Source organism: Erythrolamprus reginae, chromosome 3, assembly GCF_031021105.1.
Source record: "Erythrolamprus reginae isolate rEryReg1 chromosome 3, rEryReg1.hap1, whole genome shotgun sequence".
NCBI lineage: Eukaryota > Metazoa > Chordata > Lepidosauria > Squamata > Dipsadidae > Erythrolamprus > Erythrolamprus reginae.
This window is the reverse complement of record NC_091952.1, coordinates 225136447-225159853: the sequence shown is the minus strand read 5'-3', so window position 1 is coordinate 225159853 and position 23407 is coordinate 225136447. Positions and strand designations below refer to the sequence as shown.

The window sequence follows — 23407 nt, the reverse complement described above, 5'->3', positions numbered from 1 at the left end:
AGCTTCAGGCTTTGCTGTTCGGCTCCGGGAGACAGCTGCGAAGCGGCGCGGGTGTTTTAAAAGGTCGCAGTCTGCCTGGGGGGCTTCCCAGCAACCTCCCGAACCGAACCTGGGGTTCAGCAAAATTTTGCCTCGGCGTTCGGGAGGCTTCTGGGAAGTCCCGCCGCCCGGCTGTTACCTTTTAAAACAGCCGCGGGGCTTCCCAGCAGTCTCCGAACGCAGGTTCGTAACTCGAAAAAAGTTCGTAAGAAGAGGCAAAATTTTTCTGAACCCCGGGTTCGTATCACGAGTTGCTCGTAAGACGAGGGGTTCGTATCTTAAGGTACCACTGTACTGTATATTATTAAGAAAAGTATATATGTTTTAAAAATGTAAACAGATTTTTATAACTCTTAACAATTTTCATTGCCAGCCAATGATTGTCTGATTTTTGTAGCCCTATAGTAGACCTCTTTAATAAGTGTGTTTAAGTTTGCAGTCTTAATTCACAGTTAAAATATCTAAATTGGGATGTGTACACATATTAGCATATAATGTAACTAGGTATTTAAATTTACTTTCTGCCGCATATTGATCAGCTCTGTTTCAGACCTGATTGTTTTTTTTTTAAATGGAATTTAAACATGCTCTGTAACTTTTGTGGAGCTGGCTTGAACTCAGAAAGTCAGAGAGACATTTTAGACCTTTTTTTTTCACTGAAAATTTGAATGGCAGAAAAAAGTCCATAGAAAGCTCAAAGCATCTTGGAGTCACAACAAAGATATTTTCCTTAGATGATGGCATATTTGGGCAAATAGAGGACAGATATCAAACAAACATGTTTAAGAGGGGTGGGCTGTCCTTGTAGATAAGTCAGGAGTACCAAGCAGTGATTCTACTACTTTTGCAATTCAGCTTTGGAGGGGTTTATGGTCCTGTTAGGTAAACAGCTTGTGACTGTTTATTTCATTACTGGCCAGTAATAGGCCACCATTGTTTAATACAGGTGTCTGCCCAGCAGGTGGGAAATTGAAAGAGCTTTAAGTGTGATCCAGGAAAATGATCTGCTCCTTCCTACCCTTGATAAGGAAGGTGTCCTCTCTCTGTGTGTCTATGTCGGCATTATGCCAGTTATTACTATACATTTAGCCTCCAGGAATCTCCACAGCAGAGTGTTTTCTACACTTTCACACTGCAGGAAACTAAATTAGCTCTTTTTCCCATTAGTTGAAATCAGGAGCTAACATTAGAGGTATCTCTTCGTAGCAAATCTTCCACACTGTATGTCAATTGCAATCAATATCTCAAATCAGAGATGTTTATAATATGTAATCTTTTCAGTATTAGTTGATGCTTTCATAACAAATAAAATTCGCTTCCACTAGACTGATAAGTTGCCATCACTTTATACATTGCTTCCAAAGACTTAAAAAAAAAGACTTCAAAAGTGTTTAAATGTTGGAGTTCTAAGACCTTAAAATGCAGTAGTTCTGCAAAATGTTCCCCAGGAATTGTTCCAATAATCAGAATGTCACCTAGATGTAAAATAAAATGCTCTTTAGCAGAAATAATTTGAACTTCAGCTAAAAGATCTTCCATTAACCTTCAGAATATCCTGCAGGTATGGTATATCTTAAAAGGGAGCATATTGAAGTCAAATATTAATTGCCCAATAATGTGATTTGTACTATATGCCCATTTAAACTTGCCAATATCCACTAGCCAGAACTAAAATGTAAAGTTATTAAGCATTAACCAACATATCCAAGGTATTGTCAATTCTAAGAGTAAATTAGATAGTTAACTCAAAATATCATGCCAAAGCCATCATTGGGAGTTATAGATTTTGGCCTGCCACAGTAGAATAGTATCATGGGCATTGGGAGGGGCAGTTGCATGAGAGGGAAAGTTACTAGCCACAACAAATTCCTTTCTTGAAGTCCAAGATCATCCTTTGTTCTGCATCAATGGATGTAAGGAGGAGGTCCATGGAATCCCTGCAACCGGACTGGTCCTCGTGATGAACTTGTGGGTGTGGGGATGAGGGATAAACCTTAACTGGGGTGGGGTACTGGAAGGAAGTGAGTATCAGAATAATGTTAACACCCCAAATAGCATCTGAGAAATATATCAGATTTTAGTCGAAATCTCTCATCCAAGTTGTGATTTATTATCAGAGCCATGTTGGTCACGCTATTGCCATCCCAATACTGACTTCCTTCCAGTAACCCCCCCAGGTTAAAGTTCATCCCTTGTCCCCTCCCCACAAGTTCATCACAAGGACCAGTCCGGTTGCAGGGATTCCATAGACCTCCTCCTTACAATAAGTTATGCCATGCTTTTTCCATATAATGGTACAGTGGTACCCCATTTTACGAAAGCCTCTACTAATGATCCTTTCAAGATATGAACCCGGTATTTAAGATTTTTTTGCCTCTTCTTCCTAATTATTTTCACCTTACAAACCCGAGCCACCGCCGCTGGGATGCCCCGCCTCCGGACTTCCGTTGCCAGCCGAAGGGCTGGGATTCTCCTGAGCGTCCCCTCGCTGGGAATCCCCACCTCTGGACTTCTGTTGCCAGCCGAAGCGCCGGTTCTTGCATTGCTGGGATTTCCCTGAGCCTCCCCTCGCTGGGAATCCCCACCTCTGGACTTCTGTTGCCAGCTGAAGCACCCGTTCCTGCATTGCTGGGATTCCCCTGAAGTTCCCCTCGCTGGGATTCTCTTCATTTTTGCACAAGTGCAGAAGTCAAATCTTGCGCCAACGGGCATGTCTGCCCACCGGACACACATGTGCCCATGACGATCCTGGAGAGTATACCGGTAGTGGCCGGTAAGTGAAACCCCGGGGTCTTTTCCCGTATAAGAGTGATAGAATCCTGGCAACATTTCGCCAAGGTCCCACTCTTCATCTTCAGGCTGGTGCTTTCAGCTTTGGGCTCGGGCAAACAAACCGTAGCCTGAGCTGCTGTATACTGGTGAGTGGGTGTGGAGTGCTGACTCAGCGGCTGCAAGGGGGTTGGTTGGCTGTGTCGAAACATCCTGATTAGTTGGTAGGTTAGTTGATGTATGTAGATTAGTAATTGATGTATGCAGATTAGTAATTGATGCAAATTGATGAATATGATTTCATAGTAAAAAGCAAGTCCATGTGTCCTACCAACAAAAAAGTGTAGATTTTATGACGGTGAGTATTTGGAGAGAAACGTGTTTTTTTTTAAAAAGATCTTTTAAATTAAACTTATTTTCTGCCATCTTGTTGTTATGCTATTCCACAGTCAGCAAGGTGGGCCTCAAATAAATTTAATAAATATAGTCTGTCCGTCCGTCCGTCCATCCATCCATCCATCCATCCATCTATCTATCATTGCTTCCATCCATCTCTCCATCCATTTATCTATCTCTCCATCCATCTATCCCTCCATCCATCCATCCATCTCTCATCCATCCATCCATGCATCCATCCATCATCCCCCCTTAATTTTCATAGATAACTCTAGGTGGAGAGCATACCTAATACTCCTTTTTCTATTCCTCTTCCCATAACAACCCTGTGAGGTACCTTGCGCTGAGACTGGCCCAAAATCATCCAGTTAGTTTCATGTCTAAACCAACTGGAATTCATAGTCTCCTGGTTTCCAGGGGTATCTTAGCCATTAGGCCAATTACATACAGTATTAATTTGTAACTTAAACCATTCATTTTTCCCTTTCACTGAGAGAACAGGCATGTTACTTTATCTTTTCCATAACTTTCTAGGCTGAGATATAGTGGGTAGTTCAAGATCACCCACAGAGTTTAAATGGCTGAGAAGTGACTTGAACCCAAGTCCTTGTCTTCACTCTATATGCTCTCTCTCTCTCTCTCACCAACCAATACCCAACACTGTAATTTAGCCCTAATGGTTGGCTGCTAATGCTACAATTTACGTAACAAAAAATCCTTTTATAGGCAGTGTGTGGGTGATTTTAAGCCCACTGCCCAAATCACAAAACAAGCATAGAACATTTATATAAAAAAATACCACCATTGTGGAACCTAAGCAGGAAGCCCCCTTTTAAAGAGTACTTGCAATTAAAATGTAATTAAACAACCATAACTCAAGAAGCAAATGAATGAACCGGCTAATTGCAACAAGTGTTAATCAAATAAAGGCTCCATTGGTAAAGCAGCATTTTTGCATCCCGAGGTTTCTTTCCAGTTTAGAATTCTTTTAACTAACTTAATCCCACTGTTTGCTGAGGAGAGGGCCGCAGAAAGTCTTGAGGGATCGCCTCAGCTAGCAAAAGTGTGAAACTTAAGAAAAGCCTCCCTCAAGGGGGGGGAGGGGAAAATTATGTTTTTATATTGTTGTTTTTAAGAGTAAATATTGTTGTTTCTAAGGCATATAAGATAGATAGATAGATAGATAGATAGATAGATAGATAGATAGATAGATAGATAGATAGATAGATGGATGGACAGGGAGATAGAGATAGAAACTCAAAAAAGGAAGAAAAGGAAAGCAAGAACAAACACCCAAAAAAATCTCCTCACCCCCCACCCCCCCAGAGCTAGCGTTTAGCGGCCCGCTCCCCAGCAGCGGGAATTAAGCCAGGGGAGATCGCCGAGTGGCTTGCTTTCTCTTCTAGCCCGGCTTGCCCTCTTTCCCGAAACTGACCGGGAGGGGGGAGAGAGATTTACACAAGCGAGCAGCTCTCTCCAGATGGCTGGAGAAAGCGTTTGTGTCTTGGGTTACTCGAGGGCGGTCTGGACCTTTTTTTTAAAAAAGGAAGCGGCAGCCGTGAGGAGCCGCTCGGCTTGGGAGCAAGTGGCACGTCCCCTATATGATTCTGAGGTGGTGGTGGGTGTGTGGAAAGGAGGCGGGAAAAGGCAGGAAAACGAAGGCAGGCCCAAGAGGAAAAGGACCCGAGGATAGTGAATATAGACTTGACCACCACCCCCTCTCCCTCCCTTTCCACCGTCCGCCACGGTTAATTTTTTTTCTTTCTCCCCTTTCCTCCCGACACAGATGTCTCCTAACTCTATCACCTCCCACTGCTTTAAGCCCTCCCTTCTGCACCTGGGTAGCTTAGCCAGGCCAGCTGCTTGCAGTCGGCTGCTTGACTTTAGAGGTGGCTGGAGAAGAGGAGGGGAATGGTGGTGGTGGGGGGGTGAGAGAAAAGACCCAGGCGCACCCACCCACCCACCCACCCATACACGCGCGCACACGCGGAGACAAACAAACAAGCGGCGGAGACGCTCCTGCAGGGCGGGTCTGCGCAAGCCGTTGCGTGGGGGGCGGCTTGCCCAAGGGCGGTCGGGGCGCTTCTTGAGGAGGGGGTGGGTGGGGAGGGAAGCCCGCCGATTCTAGGACTTCGCCGCCTTCGCGCCAGAGGCAGCAAAGCGGGCGCCTCGCCGTTTGACAGCGGCCGCCGCTGGGACTCTCGGCTCTCCTCCCGTACAAAAAGAAAAGAAAAAGAAAGAGGATCTCCGAGCAGGCGCCGTCCGGACGCTTCGGCTTGCTTTTTTTTTTGCTTTTGCACCGGGCATGGTTTTGCAAACCCGGTGCGATCATTCCCGGCTCCGGTAAAAAACAAAAAAACCCAAAAGCTCCCGCAAGCCGCCAAAACCAAAGCCGAAGGAAGGAAGGAAGGACAGCTGGACTTTGGGGGCTTTTGTTTGCCCCCCCACTCGCACCCGCCGTTTGGACTCGAGTGCGCGCGGTCGTGTGGACCGGGGGTCCTCCGGATCGGTCGGGGGTGGGTGGGGGGGATTTTAAAAAGAAGAAGAAGAAGAAAGGAAGCGAGGTCAGCCGCCTCTTTCCTCCACTTCGCCTGTCTCCCGCCAGCCGGGCCTGGGAGCTGTCGGATCTTCCTCCAACCAAGAAGGACGGGAACTTTTTATTTGCAGCGCTCTTTCTCTCTCTCTCGGCCTGTGGCGAATGGTTGGAGTCCCCGGTCCTTTTCGGTGTAAGTATCCCCGCTGCTGCCGTCGCCCCTTCCCGGGCAAAACGTTTCAATGGGGTTGATAATAAGGAGGGAGCAGCAACTGTGTGGTAGCTTTGGAGCTGCATTGAGGACCGAGTTGTTGAGGGGGGGGGGGGGTGAGGCGGGGAATCCTGAGCCTCTCAACCTCCCCACAACGCTGGTTAAATGGGCTCCAGCCTTGAAGCTGGAGGCTTCTTTCTCTTCGCCCACCGAGAAGGAGGGTTGCTTGGCGAAAAGAAGCAGCAGCCGCAGCGCCGGTTCTGCCTTCTGGCCCGAGCGACATTTTTCTCTGGCGCAGCTGAGGGGGAAAAAAAAGTTTTCGTCCTCTGGTTTAAAGTTCCGCTTTGCCGTCTAGATCCGGGCCGGCGAGCGGCGTTTGTCTCATCCAAGGCTTAAATCTGAGCTAATAGGAAATAGACGGTGATCCCCCCCTTTCTTCCCCCCCGGAAAAAACTATAACAGCGCCTCTGAGCATGTACAAAATGATTTTCGTTTTTTGAACGCCGGATAATAACCAGAGCCGCGCAGTTCAGGCGGGTGGGGAAAGGGGCTGACTGCCAAGATATTAACGCTGATAAATGTGCTTTTCCCCGTGGGAAGTTGTTCCTTGCTGGGTACGAGTTCGTACGAGGCGAGGTTGTTTGATAGATTTAAACCCCCGTAAAGTGATGGCTTTGCTATATATAAGGATATAGATACCGGTCTGCACCGAACGCAATAGAGAAATGGTATCAAAAGGCACCCCTTTATTTGCCTTTTATTTTTCAGAAATGCATTTCAGGTAAGATGCACGAGGCGTTGCTTTTTGTCAAATCCGAAACTTTTATAAGCATCCACTACATGACATGTCAATATTTGGAAGGAGAAATGCACAAAACTGTATTTTTTAAACAACAACAACAACAACCCGGGAAATTGACAGTTCTAATTAAATTACTTTGGGAGATACTGGTTTTATGAAAAGGATGCAGAATGCATTGCGTGCATCTCGCTAGAATGTTTACTTAGAAGTAGGAATCATAGTTCAGTGGTCCTTCCAGGTAAGTGTATAGCGTTTAGGGCAGAATTACAGCCTACGCTTATAAACCACTGATGTGTTCTTTAAAATCAACACAAGCCATAGAGGTATACAACTTATCACTAACCACTTTCATCGATTTGAAGTTTTATTCACTTTACTGTTAGGAGAGGCTGGTCAGGAAATCTCTTCAAATTATATTGGATTTAAATCAGCACATATGAGACAAGTTTTCTTGTATTCTTTAGATGTAAGTGGAGTGTTATTTATCCTTAGACCAGATAGACAACTATTGTATGCTGAACTACACCTTTGAACTATTTTTCTTTGACAGCATGTCTGCAAATAGTAGGGTAGTGCAATTGTGTGCATTTTATTTGGAAACAAGCCCCATTGCACTGAACAGGACTTACCGTACTTCTAGATAAATGCATAAATATGCAGCCCTAGATTCGCTTTAGATTTCATATTGCATTTTATTAAAAAGAGAAGGTGGGGGATTTCCTAAGGAGTAAAACAATCTGGCCCACCTCCTTGATGGATGACTTCTGAGTCTTGGAATTCAAAAATGCATGTACTTAATGTAAATCTGACCCCTTTAACTTTTAACATTGCTTCTCCTAATTAATCTGTTCAAATCCCAGACTTAAATGGCTGTCTACAGCTGCTGAAAATTGATTTATTCTCTGATGGTGGTCTGTGTTGCTGACCAAATAATATTTCCCCCTTTTAGTTGTAGACAGATTGTTATCTCTTTTAACTGCATAGTTTTGACATAAACTCAAAACCCCTTAATAGCAGTTTCAGAATTTTCTCACTTGATTATTTGTGCTATGAATAATTTACTTCAGATGCTCCCCAAATTGGTACCTTTTTAGAGATGATGGCATTTGTAGAGAAAGATGCTACTCATGCTGATCTGAAGGACTCTGCTTAGTTATTATTCAGCTAATTAATGATGAGAGAGACTGGAGAAAATAAATAGCTATTGCATGGGTGGTATTCTAGATTTAAGGGTTGAATCATAATCAATAAATGATAAAAGCTATTGGTTTTTTTTAAGAGACACTGGAAATACTAGTTTGAAACTGGAATGATTTCCTGCATAAAGCTAACTGACATGACCTTCTGTAACTACATTTTTAAAAAGACTTTGTTTTCCAAAGATTCTTTTCTAGAAACCCAAACTGAATTTTTTTTTTAAACTCAGAAGCACATGTCAATAACCAGTCGTTGAAATTAATGACACGATATGGGGAGATAGGTGGCTTCTTCAAGCCTCACCAGTGATTAATTGTCATTCAACTCACAAGTATTTTCTTTAAAGTATTGGTATGAAACTTTCAAGATGGCATATCATATTTCACAGTGCATGATAAATCTGCTTGGTCAATTTTACTTATCCCTTTCTAACCCCAGTACTGTACTGTGCAACATTATAAATATAGTTTATTGTTTAGCTTGGAAAGCTTATAGCAACAACTGGATGGGAAATCAAATATTCATTCACATACAAATGAGAAATGCTTCACTTTCAAAATCTTATGAATGAACCAATAGACAAGTAATAATTCTGTTTTGCAGTGGAATGTAGTTAATGATACCAGGCCATTTCATTGTGGTATCTGCTGCTATTCAGCTTGTTTTTCTTCAAAACGATCCACCAGTGCAGTGATTCCTATTTTATTTCTGAAATAGCATTTTCCCATTCCCACTATGCCAATGACCTTCCACTGAAGTGCCACAAGTATACCCTCGTCTGTAGCAATTTGTCACCATATTTCTGCAGCACATCATATCTTAGGCTTAGTGTTTGTTGCATGGAAAAGGGAGCAGGAAGCTCAGGGCACCTGAAATAGTGGTCAATGGCCAGCAAGCTTAAGGAATTCTCCTCTGTCAACTCCTATTTCTCACTGTTTTGAAATGGAGCTCAGCTGACAGCCACTGAAAAGAGAACCACTGAGCTTCTGTGGAGCATTTCTTTAGCAGGCGGTCTGAAAGTAGTTTGAATTGCAGACAGAGAAGCACTCTTGAAATTGGGGCTTGTTCATACTTCAACTTTGTTTACTGCAGTCCCAATTCTGTTAAATACAGTACTGTATTAGATAAAAAAAATATAAGTGGTAATCAGTGTGCCAATATGATTTAAAAAAAACAACCAACCAAATATTTTCCAATGCTGCCATTAAGTTAAATTTGGAACTACTCAACAGAAATAAAATAATCATCTGTTGTTTGATGAAGGTGATTTGTTATGAATCGGTTCTGTGTAGAAGAAGTTTTTAAAAATGGTCTTTTTCTCAGAGCTCTAACTTAGGAAGTGATCGTTATGGGAGTTTTACTATCACATTAAAAAAGGAATATTACTATTAGAATGTAAATGGACCATCCTTCATGGAAGAATGGACTCCAGTGTGGATTTTTTTTTAATCTCCACATTCCTTTTAACATGCTGAGCACTGAATGATTCACTGGACAAAAGCTTTCCAAATACATGGCATAATTACTTTTTCACATGAATTCATACATTCTTACATTACATTAAATACAGCATTTGATTTTTTTTTAAAAAAAAGATCAATTATATTACAATTCAAGCTTGCTTTTATTTAAGGTTATAGGGGAGTAAAAGTAGCAGTGAATAAGACCAATATTTACAAATTGAATATTAATGATTGTGTAAAGATTTTGATATAGAATTTATTAGCTTAATCTGATAGACATCAGCGTCCATCTTTATTATTATTTTTTAACCTTCCTTGATAAGAAAGTTCTCAAATGATGTTTGAAGAGCTGTGAATGTTGTATTAAAGTAAGCATCGCCTTGGCATAATGGAAGTAATTGTGAGATAAGAACAGAGTCGAGCTCTGTATGTTGTCTAAAGAGAAAAATATATTTTTGCTCTATTTCTAGAGCCCAGTTTTGTATGAGAAGGGTCACCTGTCTGTTCACACTAATTAAAGACTGCAAAGAGAAAAGAAAGCAAGAAAGCAAGATGTTTCCTTGCAATGAAATTTAATTATATTTTTATAAAGTGGTGTATAAACCGGGTGGTCCAAATTTTGAAAAGAAGTAAAAGCTATGTGGTTGCCATGGACTTGTAGTATGCATCAGAGATGAATGAGCTGTGGATGCTAAATTTACATTGAACACGAATTTTAGTAGCAAATAATAATAGTATTGCTCATTTTGGTACAAGATATGCAGGATAGTGCACAGAAATTCACTAAAATGGAAGAGGAATATTTTAGTCCAAATATGAACTTTCTATGCATTCTGTTTAATGTGACTGTGTGGATATACATGATCACTAATCTTAGAGGACTAAAATATATACACTGTGGCATAAAAAAAGATCTTAGGAATTTCTAGCACATCTGCTTATAGTAATTATGACCATAATTAACATAAGAATTACAAGCGAAGTGATGATGAGCTGAGCAATGAGGTATTATGGCATAATAGTCATATGTCGGTATTCTCACATTATTGCACACTAGAATTCACATGTTCAATGCAAGAAAAGATGTTAGATTTCGAAGCATTAAGCAGCTAAAAAGGCCTCTCTGCCTAAGGCAGATGGACCTTTTTGATTTACAGGAAGGTAACCATTATTAAGAGAGAATCAGTTGAAATTAAGATTTATAGCCCCAAGCTTGAACTTTCAGACAGCTTTGATTATGAATGGTTCATCTCTTATACATTTTCATTCTGACCATCAAGTATATCATATATATTGCTTCTTTTTTTGAAAAAAAAAAAGTAATGGAATGTATTAATAGATATTTTTAATCAAAAATAAGATACCTTATAAGGGCTGTGCATGCAGTCTGGACGATAAGTACGGGGAATGTTGAACTAAATAGTTGGACAGAATTCTTTATTGGAGTGTTGTAGACCTGGGGCCAAATTCACTGTTTCCCATAATGACAACATATGCTTTTATTTTCTAGGATGTAGCATAGGATAAAGTTGAGATTGATTTTAAATTGGCAGACCAGTGCTGTGAATATTGACTTGGAATTAACATTTTATTAAGCAATGATCATCTTAATGTGATTTTCTGAATAAATTATAATTATCTGGATTTACGTAATTCACTATAACATTACAAATCATAATATGCTAAACTAAAAACAAGCTCACAAATGAATATGTAAATCCAGCCGCGGCATTTCGTAGAGTTTACAACCTGTCCATATTTGCAGTCCTACATCTAAAATTGCTACTATCAGAAATAACCTACTTGCAGAGTGCATACTTCCCTTTTTGTGTGAATATCTATCTATTTTTCTTTGAATATAGTGGCCCAAAACATGAATATGAAGAGAAAAGGATAACAAGAAGTGGGAATGTTGTGTCTTTCAAATGTATGAAAGTGAACACATACCAGTTTAAATCAATATAATTTGTTATTTTTCACAATATACATTTAGAAATTTGGAGAACAATTATCTAATTTTTCCTTTCCCTATATATATATTAAACTGATTTGTTGAAACAGAATTATATTGCAACTTTTTGTACTTGGTTCTTGTAAATTATATTGATGATCAAGTTAATAGAACTGCCTCTTAAGGATGTTTAAATTGAAATAAATATTGTAAGTATAAGCTTTATAGGAAAGAAAAGTTCATGTCTCATCAATATCTTAATGATGCTATGAAAAAATTACATTATTAGTTTGATTGATTATGTGTCATCAAGTCAGTGTTGACTCTTATTAGATTATTATTGGTTTACTCAGAGGATTTATGATAAATCACCTTTATGTATGATGTAAGTTTCCATATAAACGACTCTCTTTTGATGTTAAGTGCTGGATTTGACCTTTTATCAATTCCTTTTAGTAGAAAAGGGGTCCTGTGCTAAAAAGATTCTGGGTGGAATAGTAGGCTGCTTGTCTTTTGTTTTGCAGTTATTCCAAAATAAATTAAGCATCATATTATGGCAATAATAGTTTATTTCTACTTGTTGAGAGGTACCTTGTAGATCAGGTCAGACATCAGTGTTGGCTTACATGCTGTGCCTGGTTTTGACAAACAGATGCTTCATGGAAGATTGCAAAGGAATAATTTGGGGAAAAACATTTGCCTCTATTTGATATCTAGAATAAATGCTTCTTCAGAATATAGTTATTATGGCAAATAATTAATAGTACTTGGTGCTGTCTCCAAGAGCTTGTAGTATATGTTGGTTGGTTATCCTATTTGATATACAGTGGTGTTTTTTTTCTCCCCTACTTGGCTTTATTCTGATTTCATATAAAAATTTAATTTCTGTTTTTTACACCGGTCAGGAGAGGGCTGAATCTCTAACCATCTCATTTGTCATTCTTTTGAACTTCTGTGTGAAGAAAGAATAATAACTCGTCCAATACAGTTTCTTTAAAAAAATAAACATTGACTTTGCCATTGGAAAGCAATGGTTTAGAAAAATTACGTTTCCTAAGTATATTAGATAGTGAAAGAAGAAATCCAAAAATGGTCAAAGACTTGCTTATTTATCAGATTACATTACTCCATTGTCTGTTTCACATAACTTAAAATGAAGGGAAGCCTTCTTAGTTGGCAGTTCAGGGAAGAGATTATAGATTGTATATCTCTTTTATTAACATGTTGAAGTAAATTAATTTGAGGTGGAATACATGGCTCATTGGGTTGTCAGTTTAGTAGATTAGGACATATAGTTCAGATCCTAATTTAAGGTAGGTCATATTGATGACACCACCACCATTATTTTTGTTCTTCCCTTTGTATTTAGGAGAAAGAAATTGGGATGGGAAGGAAGCATGTAAAAATAAAGTATAACTAAAGAGCAAACAAAATACAAGTCAAGTTTTTGGGAACCAAAAGTTATTTTTATTCATTGTTATAATTAGCCACATTGTACCAAATGTTTTCCAATAATTATAATAAATATATTTTATTGTAAGATACATTTTAATGGCATACAAAAATTAACCCAACTAATAACATTTATTATCTAGATTTACTTTGATGGTATGACATATTCTAGTAAATAACTCCATCTTGGCACATTTCTTCATCAAACAAGAACGTGTTTTTGCTAGCTCTACATTGAAGGAAGACAACTAAAACTATTCCACTCAATTTTGATTAGTAGACCTAATATTCATTTTGGAAAATTAAACAAAGGGAAAAGAGCAAGTAGTCCATGAAATAGGCAGGTGGATTGACATGTATGAACGTTAATTGTTAGGAAAGGAAAATTAAATTATTATTCAGTGCTAAGGGAAACAGTTAATATGATATGAAAATTAACAAAAAAATTCAAATGTCAGTTTTCCTAATCTTGATTGCTCATACAATCAGATTGATTGGACTACAGTGACTGTTCTCTAATGCAATAAAATTAGATGGTTTTTGCAGTCCCAAACTCTGAAATGCCTGGATTGTCCTCTGTTAGGTGTTGAACTGAATTAAATACAGGATTGTATTCCCCGTGGATCTGTGAAAAATTGGTAACCTTGGACCACTCACCGCCTTTCAACCAATGCAGCATTACATGATGGTTGTGAGCATAAAACAAGGTCCATAGAAGAGTTGTGCACACTACTACCCTGAGTCCCTTTGAGGAAACTTAGATTATAAATACAATAAATCAATTTGCCTGTGCATCCATTTTTTACTTCATATCTTCTGGGGCATGACACCCAGCTCAGAAAGAGCATTGCCTAGCATTCAGCTGTTCAGAGAGAGAGAAAGATAGATGCTTATGAAGTGAATGTTAACTTAAGGGGAGGGAAAAAAATGGAGATCTGGAAACCGCTTGCAGCTCTGCTTTCTTAGCAGGTGTGTGCGTGTATGTATGTGTGTGTATATCAAAGTTGGTCTTTCTACTTCCAGAAGGAGTTGCCCCTCTCAGTCATAGGCCAATGCCTTTCTCTCCCCCTCTGTTTATTTTTCTTGCCTCCATCTGGATCAGGCTGATATTGTAATCACCCTGATACACATTGCCTCTCTCTCTCTCTCTCTCCCCCTACTCTCCCCCTTTTTCTCTCACACACAATGTGCCATCCTGACAAGGCTTTTACTTCAGATAAGCTGCAATGTGTGTTTAATGAATACAAAGCCCTCGCTGCGCTGCTGCTGTCTCGGTTCCTGCCCGTGTGCTCCTCAGCCAGAAGGTAATCTCCAAGCAGAGGGAGGGGAGGGGGAGAGGGAGAGACGGAGGGGGGAGCCCCGTCGGTTCTGCCTCTTCTGCAACAGTCCTTGCTGGTTTGCTTTTTTTTTCTCTAAATGATGCTAAAGTTGATAACGGCTCCAAGTGAAGATGTAACCTCTTATCTTGCGTCTCCTCTTAGCTGGTGGAGAATTTACATTTAAAGATTAGCTTGGAGTGAGACGAGAAGAGGGATCTATCTACCTGTGTATGTTGGGGAGAGGTGTGATATATACCCTGCCCCCCCTCATTTATTCAACCGGATTTCCAAAGGTGGGATTATTTTCCCCACCTTCCCTCACTCCACTCTGTTTATGTTTAATTGTTCAACCTGATTGGATTTAGTTTTTCTTTTTAAAGGATAAAGAAACCATGGCTTTTGGGTGGGAGGAAAAAGGTACATTGACGAGCTTTTACAGGCTGACGTGGAAATTAAAAATGAACCTCGTAAACATATAGTTCATTCTTTTATTGAATGAGAATGGGGACATAAGCTTTTTTTTGTGCAAGATTTGGCCAAGGTGTGGTGGGATTCTGATGATTTTGGGATTGTTGGTTTTTTTTTTTTTTGAAGAGATGGAGAAGGTTTATGCCTGCTCATCTCTTCCCATCCATCTTTACTAAAGTTCTTCCATTCATGTCCTGTATGATGGGTTCAGGATGAATAAGTGCATGAATAAGAAGTCCCAAGCAGACTAACTATGTGAGGTTTACTCTTTTGTAGTAGTTCAAATAGTTTTTAACCAATGTGTCCCCATATTAGGATGCCTGATTTGGATTTTATACCTGAATTTGTGAATAATTTCTATCAAAAGAGTGATACTAAGGTTTAAAGAAAGAAAATTTGTGTTTAATGTTAGAATCTTTGATATTATATGACATGGCTCACATTTTCCTATGTAAGATATTTTTTAAATGGTATTGTGCTCAGTAGACTTCAAAACTGAAAAAAAAAAAGAAAACAATATAACTAAGAAAATATTGTAAATTTGTAATTAATATTTGATTATAACTTTCTTATACTTTTAGAACTTTCCACTATTGTAAATATTTAACTAAAAAGTGAAGTCAACTACAAATCGGCCCAGAGAATTGCTGTTTGTAAATAAGCTCCTTAGAAACCAAATATGCCTTCATTCGGAGGGGATTAACCTTTTTGCTACAGTGCTTGGTCAGGTGTATGCATAGCTAGTTAAAGAAACATGATCCAATAGCTACAAGCATAATTAAAATCTGGTTAAAGCTGAAAGGGGTGGGAAGTCATGGATCCGTGTTGACAACAGAAGATCAATGGGATGAGACAGTAGAGTCCCATTACTTTACTTGCATTGACTGAATATATTGACATTTCAGGTTTACTAGTGCCTCAGTAAGCAAGCATGATGAAACAGAAGTTCACAAGCAGAAGGCAGGAGTTCCACATATATTATTGTATGTTGTGTCTGCCTTCAGGACTCCTTATCATGGAAGAAAAATAGCAATTGATAATTGCAGAAGACATGGAAAGATTTAGATCTCTATCTGTTACATAAAGCAAATCTTAGGGACTACTTTATTTGACCCAAGAATATATATAATATTTTTGGGTTTGCATTTTCACATGTTGTGTCAGGGACTAGTTGCTTTATCATTTTTCTGTGAGAATTGGTTGGCAAATTATTATTATTTATTTGATTTCACTGGATTCATAGTTTTAAATTATACCATTCATTTACTGTATCATACAATCTCTTTCTCTGAGTCCATGTCAGAGAAATAATTTCTGATATAATTGTTGTGATTTTTTTTTGCTAGCACCTGGAATCATTAGGTCTACTGCCTGTGTGTACTGATATCTTTTGAAGACAAGTCAGATATGAAACATATTAAAACCTTTATTATCTCAAATTCTTAGAAACATTATAAAATGGAACCAGTAGTACAATAAAACTCATCAGTGTTAGGCAAGCCTGGAAATGAAAATTAATTTAAATCAGACAAAGAACTAATATGACTACAATCACTAGTGATTTAACACCTTTTTTAAAATGTCAATGAAAATATAGGATGAATTCAAATAGTACTACAACAATACAACAGTTGTGGCCATGAAGTGAACTCCTGATGTTTCTCTAAAATGATGTAGAGAAAATGAATCCTTCATAACATTTTCGTGAAAAATTTAGGTTTATGTTTGATCAGCAGGTGCTGCTGAGATGAAAGCCACGTGTAAATTTTCAGAAGGCCATAAGTGTCAATTCAGAAAAGGAAAGTGATAAGAGAAAATGCAATCAGTTTTCCTGTTTTCAATTTGTGCAGGATTTGAAGAGCTGTTTTGTTAAACTGCTACATCTGTTCCAATATGAATATTGAACTACTTCCACTAAAAATAACACCCTATAATTTGCAAGCCACTGCAATCTTTTGTTAATGTGAGTGGGTTATTTGGGGGAAAAATTGGTTCTGAAAAACTGATTCTAGCTTAATGTGCACTTTTGCTTATTAGCAATTTTACCAGGAACAGGAAAATAGTATCATGAAGCTAGGAATTTATTATGATAATGAGAAATAAATGTGTTTTCTTAAATAAACATTTGTACCTCACTTTGAAACCAGCCTAAGAATATTTTTTCTCTTTATTTCAACATGACATCTATCAATTTTCTACTATTCTCCCATTCTGCACAGTAATACAGTGCCTGTTTCTTAGATCAGCAAATCAAAATTTTAAGGCAATCAAGGGTATTTTAGTTAATAGGTCTTTTAGTGCAACTTTTTCCATATTTAAATAAAATGGCTAAATTATGCTTGAGTGTATTCATTAAAAAGCCTCTTCAGTCGTGTTGTTAATCAAGTTTCATGGAATGCACAGGATACAAATTTTAAAGGCATATGTGTAATAAAAAGTATAGAATAGGCAAGGGGAAAAAGAGCTAAGCATTTGTGAAATCAGATGGGTTGTTGTTGTTTTTTAAACCAATGAAGGAAAAATGCTAAGTGATATTCAAAATGAGGTAAATTAGTATGAAAAAAGAGATTAGTATGTCAAGGGATTTTTTATTTTTTTTGTAATTGCAGTATGTACCCAAGTTTTAAATATATATTTTTCTTCTGATTATTGATAAGTATTTCAAATACAATCATTGGCCTACCAAAAATAATATAACACCAGAAGCTCAGTTGAATAAGTAACTGGGTGAATTACCTCAGTGGAATAATCCACAAGTGAATGGTGAAAGGGAACATCTGAAGGAAAAGATACTCTATAGTATTACAAAGCAGTTCTTGTAGTAGTTGCCATTATAGGCGAGACTCCATCTAGTGGATAAATTTGTTCTTCCAGTAGCAACAATGAAACTGGACTATTGTTATTTTAAATTATTGGTTAGCCTCGGTTAGCATAGGTCATTCTCCATCACATTTTAAAACAGGAGTGTTAACCACCATCTGGGAAAGTAGTTTCACGGCCCACCTCAGTTATATAGGAACCTGTAGTTACCTCCATGGCTATAGGACACTTCAATATCTGCCTGGCTGGATGTTAATATGCAATTTGCATAAGTACCAGTCATTACCACCAACCAGTTTCTCTTTGTGATTCATTTTAACTGAAGAGCTATAGGCTACATTGCTTGCCTGACTGATGATGACCGCACAGTCACCTCCCTAGGTGGTAGTTCAAATGTCATGTTTCAATTCGCTGGGTCAAAAGACTTTCCACAATGGACTGTCTGGCTGATGTTCTGTTTTCAGTGTAACATTTCCTGATTGGTCTTAGAGCAGCAGGATGCAAACTACTCTTTCATCATTTTACCACAACATGTTGTGTTAATACGTAAAACAAGGTGGCATCAAGATGTTCATGTTGACACTTGCCATGATTTTTCCTCAATAAAAAAAAAAACCTTACATCATTTATATTTGCTATAATACCTCAGCTAAGTATCTGTTTTCCCCTAAAACAATAATAACAATTTTTTATTTTTTTAAATTTATTAGATTTGTATACCGCCCCTCTCCGAAGACTCGGAGCGGCTCACAGCAGGAACACAAAATGCAAATCCAATGATTAAAAAAGCAGAACAGTTAAAAAGTCCTTGATTAAAAACATTCATGCAATCCAAACAAACCATACATAAAATGGAGCGGCCAAGGGGAATCAATTTCCCCATGGTGGCAAAGGTGGGTTTTTAGGAGTTTGTGAAAGGCAAGGAGGGTGGGGGCGGTCCTGATCTCCGAGAGGAGTTGATTCCAGAGGGTCGGGGCCACTAGAGAGAAGACTCTTCCTCTGGGTCCCGCCAGACGACATTGTTTTGTCGATGGGACCCAGAGAAGGCCAACTCTGTGGGACCTAATCGGTCACTGGGATTTGTGCAGCAGAAGGCGGTCCCGAAGGTATTCTGGTCCGATGCCATGTTATTTGTTGTCCTCCATGATGAAAGGATTGTATCCAAGAGTGATACATTATGATATAAATAGAAAGCATGGATGATACATTTAAAATAAACCAGTTAAAATGTAAAGTAGCATAGTAAAAAAAAATCTTTGCTTTAGGGCCTGAGAAAATGCAGTTTAATGAACTGATTAAAAACATCTCAGATGGACCTTAACCAAAGACATACTGGCTATTGAATGACAGCATTCCAAAGAATTAAGATGATAGAATTGCTATATGGAAGAATGGATAGAAGAGACAGCAATGTTTGTTCCAATATGATTTTTCTCTGATATTGAAACAGAGAAACATGCAAAAGTACTTCAGCAAAGGAAATTTGGGAAGAATGCTACAGTAGATTAAGAAAGCATGCTTAAAGGGACTTCCAGGTAGAATTGTTTGTTAAAGCGATTAAGTCTCTCAGCTGCCAGAAATTTGATAGCATTGCCAGACATTTATGAACAATGGTGCCAGATTGTGGGTTTGCTCTTTAAACATAAATTAGTGCTGTTGCTGTGGGGAAAAGTGTGACTATATTAAATAAAAACTTAAAAGGTAAATGTGTCAGCAGATTCAAAAGAATAGAATAACGGTAGGATTCTGGGTTGTGGAATTGTGTCCTTAAGAGGGAAAACTAATATATGACCGAAAAGATGTTTTAACTTTATCATCTCTACCTATCATTCCAACCTGGCATTATCAGGTTTTTAAGTATATTAGTTTTTAAGCTGACTTGAAGTGACATATGTACTTATCAGATATACACACTTCAGGTGAAAAAAACATATTTCCAAATAAAAGGCCAATCTATTCTTCTATACTTCTTCCATAAACCTTAAATGTATTGTATTTATTAAAATTGACTGAGAAACAGTAGTTGTACAATGAATAGAGGACAGTAATACCATGCACAAATGGACTTATTATAGATACATATAATGGCATTGTTAGTCAATGGATCCATGAGTTAAACAGTACAGCATTACCTACAGCAGTAGCATCTAGGGATGAAAAGGTCTATTTCTGTGGTTGAATATTTCATTCAGCTTGTGATTTTTAGTATAAAAAGCCACATGAAAATATCTACAATCTTCATATGCAGTTCACTCATGCATTTTTGTGCTGTTTATCCTGGCATGTATTTTTGATCCATTCACTCCATCCCAAAATATGAAAACCGTAGAATATTTTAGATTTGCATATTAGTTTGGAGAAGCATGACTGAGTATGGTTTGTATTAACATATGAATCAAAACACTTTCTTTCTCATTCCTAATATTGTTGTTTCCTCAGTACATATTTCAAAGCTATTGTTAAGATATTGCCATTGTCTTAATTGTGTTTCCTTTGTTTGAAAAAATCTAACATGGCTCTTAAACCATTATTCAAGATACCAAAATCAGCCTGCTTGGAATTATATATCACCTCACTGTGAACAATATTTCTAAAGTTTTATTCTCCAATATATCTTCCTAATTATAAGGGAAAGTTGCAGTACATATTGGCAGATGTTAGTTGTCAAGTCTCACACTTGCATTTATGAGCCAAGGTTCAGTAACTTTGCTTTCCCTTGGGACAATCGATGCTGCTCTTTGTATTTTGAGGTGTTCCTATTCCATAATAAACACAATTGTGGCATATTGCACTAGTAGCATGCATGAATGCTTAAACAAACATAAAGGAAGAATATTCATTTAAAACCATTATCATTTTACAGGGTGGGCAGGTTAAAATGAGATTTGAATAAGAAATCGTGGGCTGCTTATGATGTTCAAGGCCCATTGTTAAGGAGAATAAATAAGGTTAGTTAGTCTGGCTTGGTATAAACTGGTTTCCTGTATAGCTGCTGTTTTCACGTGATGATCATTGGGGTAAAATAGGTTAGTCAGTCTTAGAAGTTAGATTTTATTCATGTTCTTCTATTCTTACAAATATTATTTATGTGTAAGCCCTTGGGATTTTTGAAGTTGAGAGCCTTGTTGAATGAGAAAAAGAAGAGCAATACAACGAAAATATTTATTGTTATCTCACCTTCATTATTTTCCTAAATAACAAAAATATCTGATTCTTGGAATAATAACGTTCCTAATGATTATAACGGTGAAAGATGGTCACAGTGATGTTTAAGTATTCTGTTTGTGGGTTACTTTAACAATGGGAGGTGGGTCAGTGACATAGATGAATAAGAGAAATCCTTGTTCAACCATGTGCCTAGTGTACTTGTAGTACATGAAGTAGGGAGACTAGCAGTTTAGGCAATGGATATCAATTTTGCATTGATACACTTTATTTTCTAAATTATGTGTGTGTGTGAGAGAGAGAGGGAGAGGGAGAGACAGGGAGGGAGAAGGAGAGAGAAAGAGAGAGATCAGCTGCAGTAGCAGTAGCAATAGACAAATAATGTTTGCAGCTGGGCAATTACAGAAGTCCCTAAGATCCGCGACTGTCAACCATGAACACAGATGCCTCCAAAGTTATGTTTTTCTTCTGTGTGGAAGTCACTGGCATGGAACAGATGCCTTCATTCTGAAGAAACCGGACACTGGATATAATTGATTCTGTCTTCTCTTTGTTCTCTAGGGATTGTCCCTCATCTATGATATTAGATAAAGGAGATGGAATAAAAAAGGGGAATAAATATTTGTAGAGAGTTTTCATAGTGTGATATGAATTATCTGATTATGAAATTCTGGTCTATTTGTAATGTATTTTTATTTTTATATTTAAACATGGATCACTTACCGTATTTTTCTTCAAGTATTAATCAACAAGATTGGAACATGGTGATTTATCAATCACCTGACTCTTTAGGATGTAATCATAAAGTAATAGGCAATGCTAGATATGTACGTAAATACAAAATGACTTTTGTATTACATGCAAAAGACCTATGTTTATTATTTTTCCATCTCTTAAAAATGGCAGATTTAACTGGGAGATGTTGTACAAGTTTAAAAATTCACAGCTTTTTCTTTGTGTTAAACTGACAATCTTTCAGTGAGATAAAACTAAAATACTCAAATAACTAAGGGTACCTAGTGTTTTTTCTGTTTGCTTTGCTTTTTGGAATCCCATTTTCATCTTTCCAGAATAATATAGAAATTGAGGCTCTTTCTCATAAGTACTTTGAGTTCAACTCACTTCTAACTCATTTGAGAATTCAATTTGGGAAAATGCTAGAGCTAGAATCTCATCTTCTGCACTGATTCTGTAACTGTAACTTTGGATTCTGGCCATTGAAAAAACAGCCTCTTTGAATGAACTTGAAAATATATATTTTTTGCAGAGTCTCCAAGCTGTTGAATGATTTAGTGCATTTTGCAGTAGCTGTTCTTTGTTAGCTTGGCTTTTTCTCTGCACTTATAAATATTAATTCATACCTAGAGGCAAGAAATATCTTTTTTCCCCTTTTTAGAATTATTCCTAAACTATTGGAAGTGTTATAATCCTTTTGTGTTGTTATATTCAGTTTTTTTCTTTAAATTACCACTGGTAGTGGTTGAGTAAAGTTGGCTGTCCTCCAAACCAGATGATCAAAATAAAAATGTGATGTTTTATGTCCTAATTGCTCATGTATGCTGAATCACTGTTCGTAGTGAATTTAGCAACACCTCAGGTGTTCCTGACTTGGAAGTGTTCAAAGTTTCAAATCTTTCCTTTATTTTCAAATCTGGAATACAGTAGCAAGGTGCTAGTGTAATCTGCGTTACTAACAAATAATATTTTCCAATCACTGTCTATTAATAATTACAGAACTATGTTTTCTATTATACTACAGTACAGCACCACATAATAAGAAGGATGCATCTTGAAACTTAATGCATTAACTATAGTGGTAGGGCTAAGATGATAAAATTAACTCAGTGGGGATTACTTCTGAGGACTGTATGCAGGAGTGGGCTACTGCCCGGACATGGCGGAACGCAGTGGGGTAGCGAAAATGGAGCTCTACCCCAGAGCACCCAATTTGCACTGAAAGATGTTAAAATGCAAGGATTCCTGCACAAGCTATGTCCACAGTGTGGTAGTAAAAATTTTGGTAGCCCTTCACTGACTGTATGCTCGTGTAGAATGACAAACTAGTTCTGAGCATCCTAGACCCAGATTTTTATTCTGGCTATGAAGTGAACTGGGTGACCTTGGCCCAATCTAAATCTTTCACTGAAGGCTACCCTATTTATTCACATGGTTGTTGTGAAAATAAAATGAAATAGAGAAAGAACCATATATGCTGCCCTGGTTTTTTTTTCAAAAGAAGGAGGGACTAGACATTTATTTCATAAATAGAAAACTAGCAAGAGCCAAAATCTTTTCTTCCTTTCATTCTATGAGACAAATCTCTTTGAAGGAGACATTTTTAAATGTCAATTATCTATTTCTCCTTGATAAATACAAATTGTATGTTTCATTCTCCCTATCAGATCTATTACATTCTCAAATGACTAAGGGGGAAAAACTCCTAGGGAACAGGTATGTAGTTAAAACAAAGTTGGTACATCTCTTCCAGGGGTGGGCTACTGCCCGGACGGTGGGGGGAAACGCAGTGAGATAGTGAAAATGGAGCTCCACCCCAGGGCACCCAATTTGCACTGAAAGATGTTGAAAGAAAATGCGGGGCGTCCTGCATAAGCCACGCCCACAGTGTGGTAGTAAAATTTTTGATAGCTCTTCACTGATTCCTTCGTTTCTTTCAAGGTTATGTAAATTTGAGCTGACTTTGGCATACTTTGGCAAAAGGTTAAATAAGGTTTAGGAGGGAAGTGTTTTTAATAGGAAAGTGAACACAAGAACAAGGGAACACAATCTGAAGTTATTTGGGGGAAAGATCAAAAGCAACATGA

At 38.0% G+C, this 23407-nt stretch overlaps 1 protein-coding gene across 3 annotated transcripts in view; it reads left to right on the top strand.

The window, feature by feature from the left end:
- The first annotated feature begins 5042 nt into the window (after nt 1–5042).
- RUNX1T1 (RUNX1 partner transcriptional co-repressor 1) overlaps nt 5043–23407 on the top strand; it is a 210804-nt gene continuing 192439 nt past the window's right edge. Inside the window, exon 1 of one of the 3 annotated variants that reach the window (XM_070748033.1) lies at nt 5043–5930. In XM_070748033.1, the coding sequence (XP_070604134.1) occupies nt 5903–5930 (28 nt within the window). In that variant the 5' untranslated portion in view covers nt 5043–5902. The remainder of the gene's footprint in view (nt 5931–23407) is intronic. The other 2 variants (XM_070748035.1, XM_070748031.1) reach the window with 2 other exon arrangements.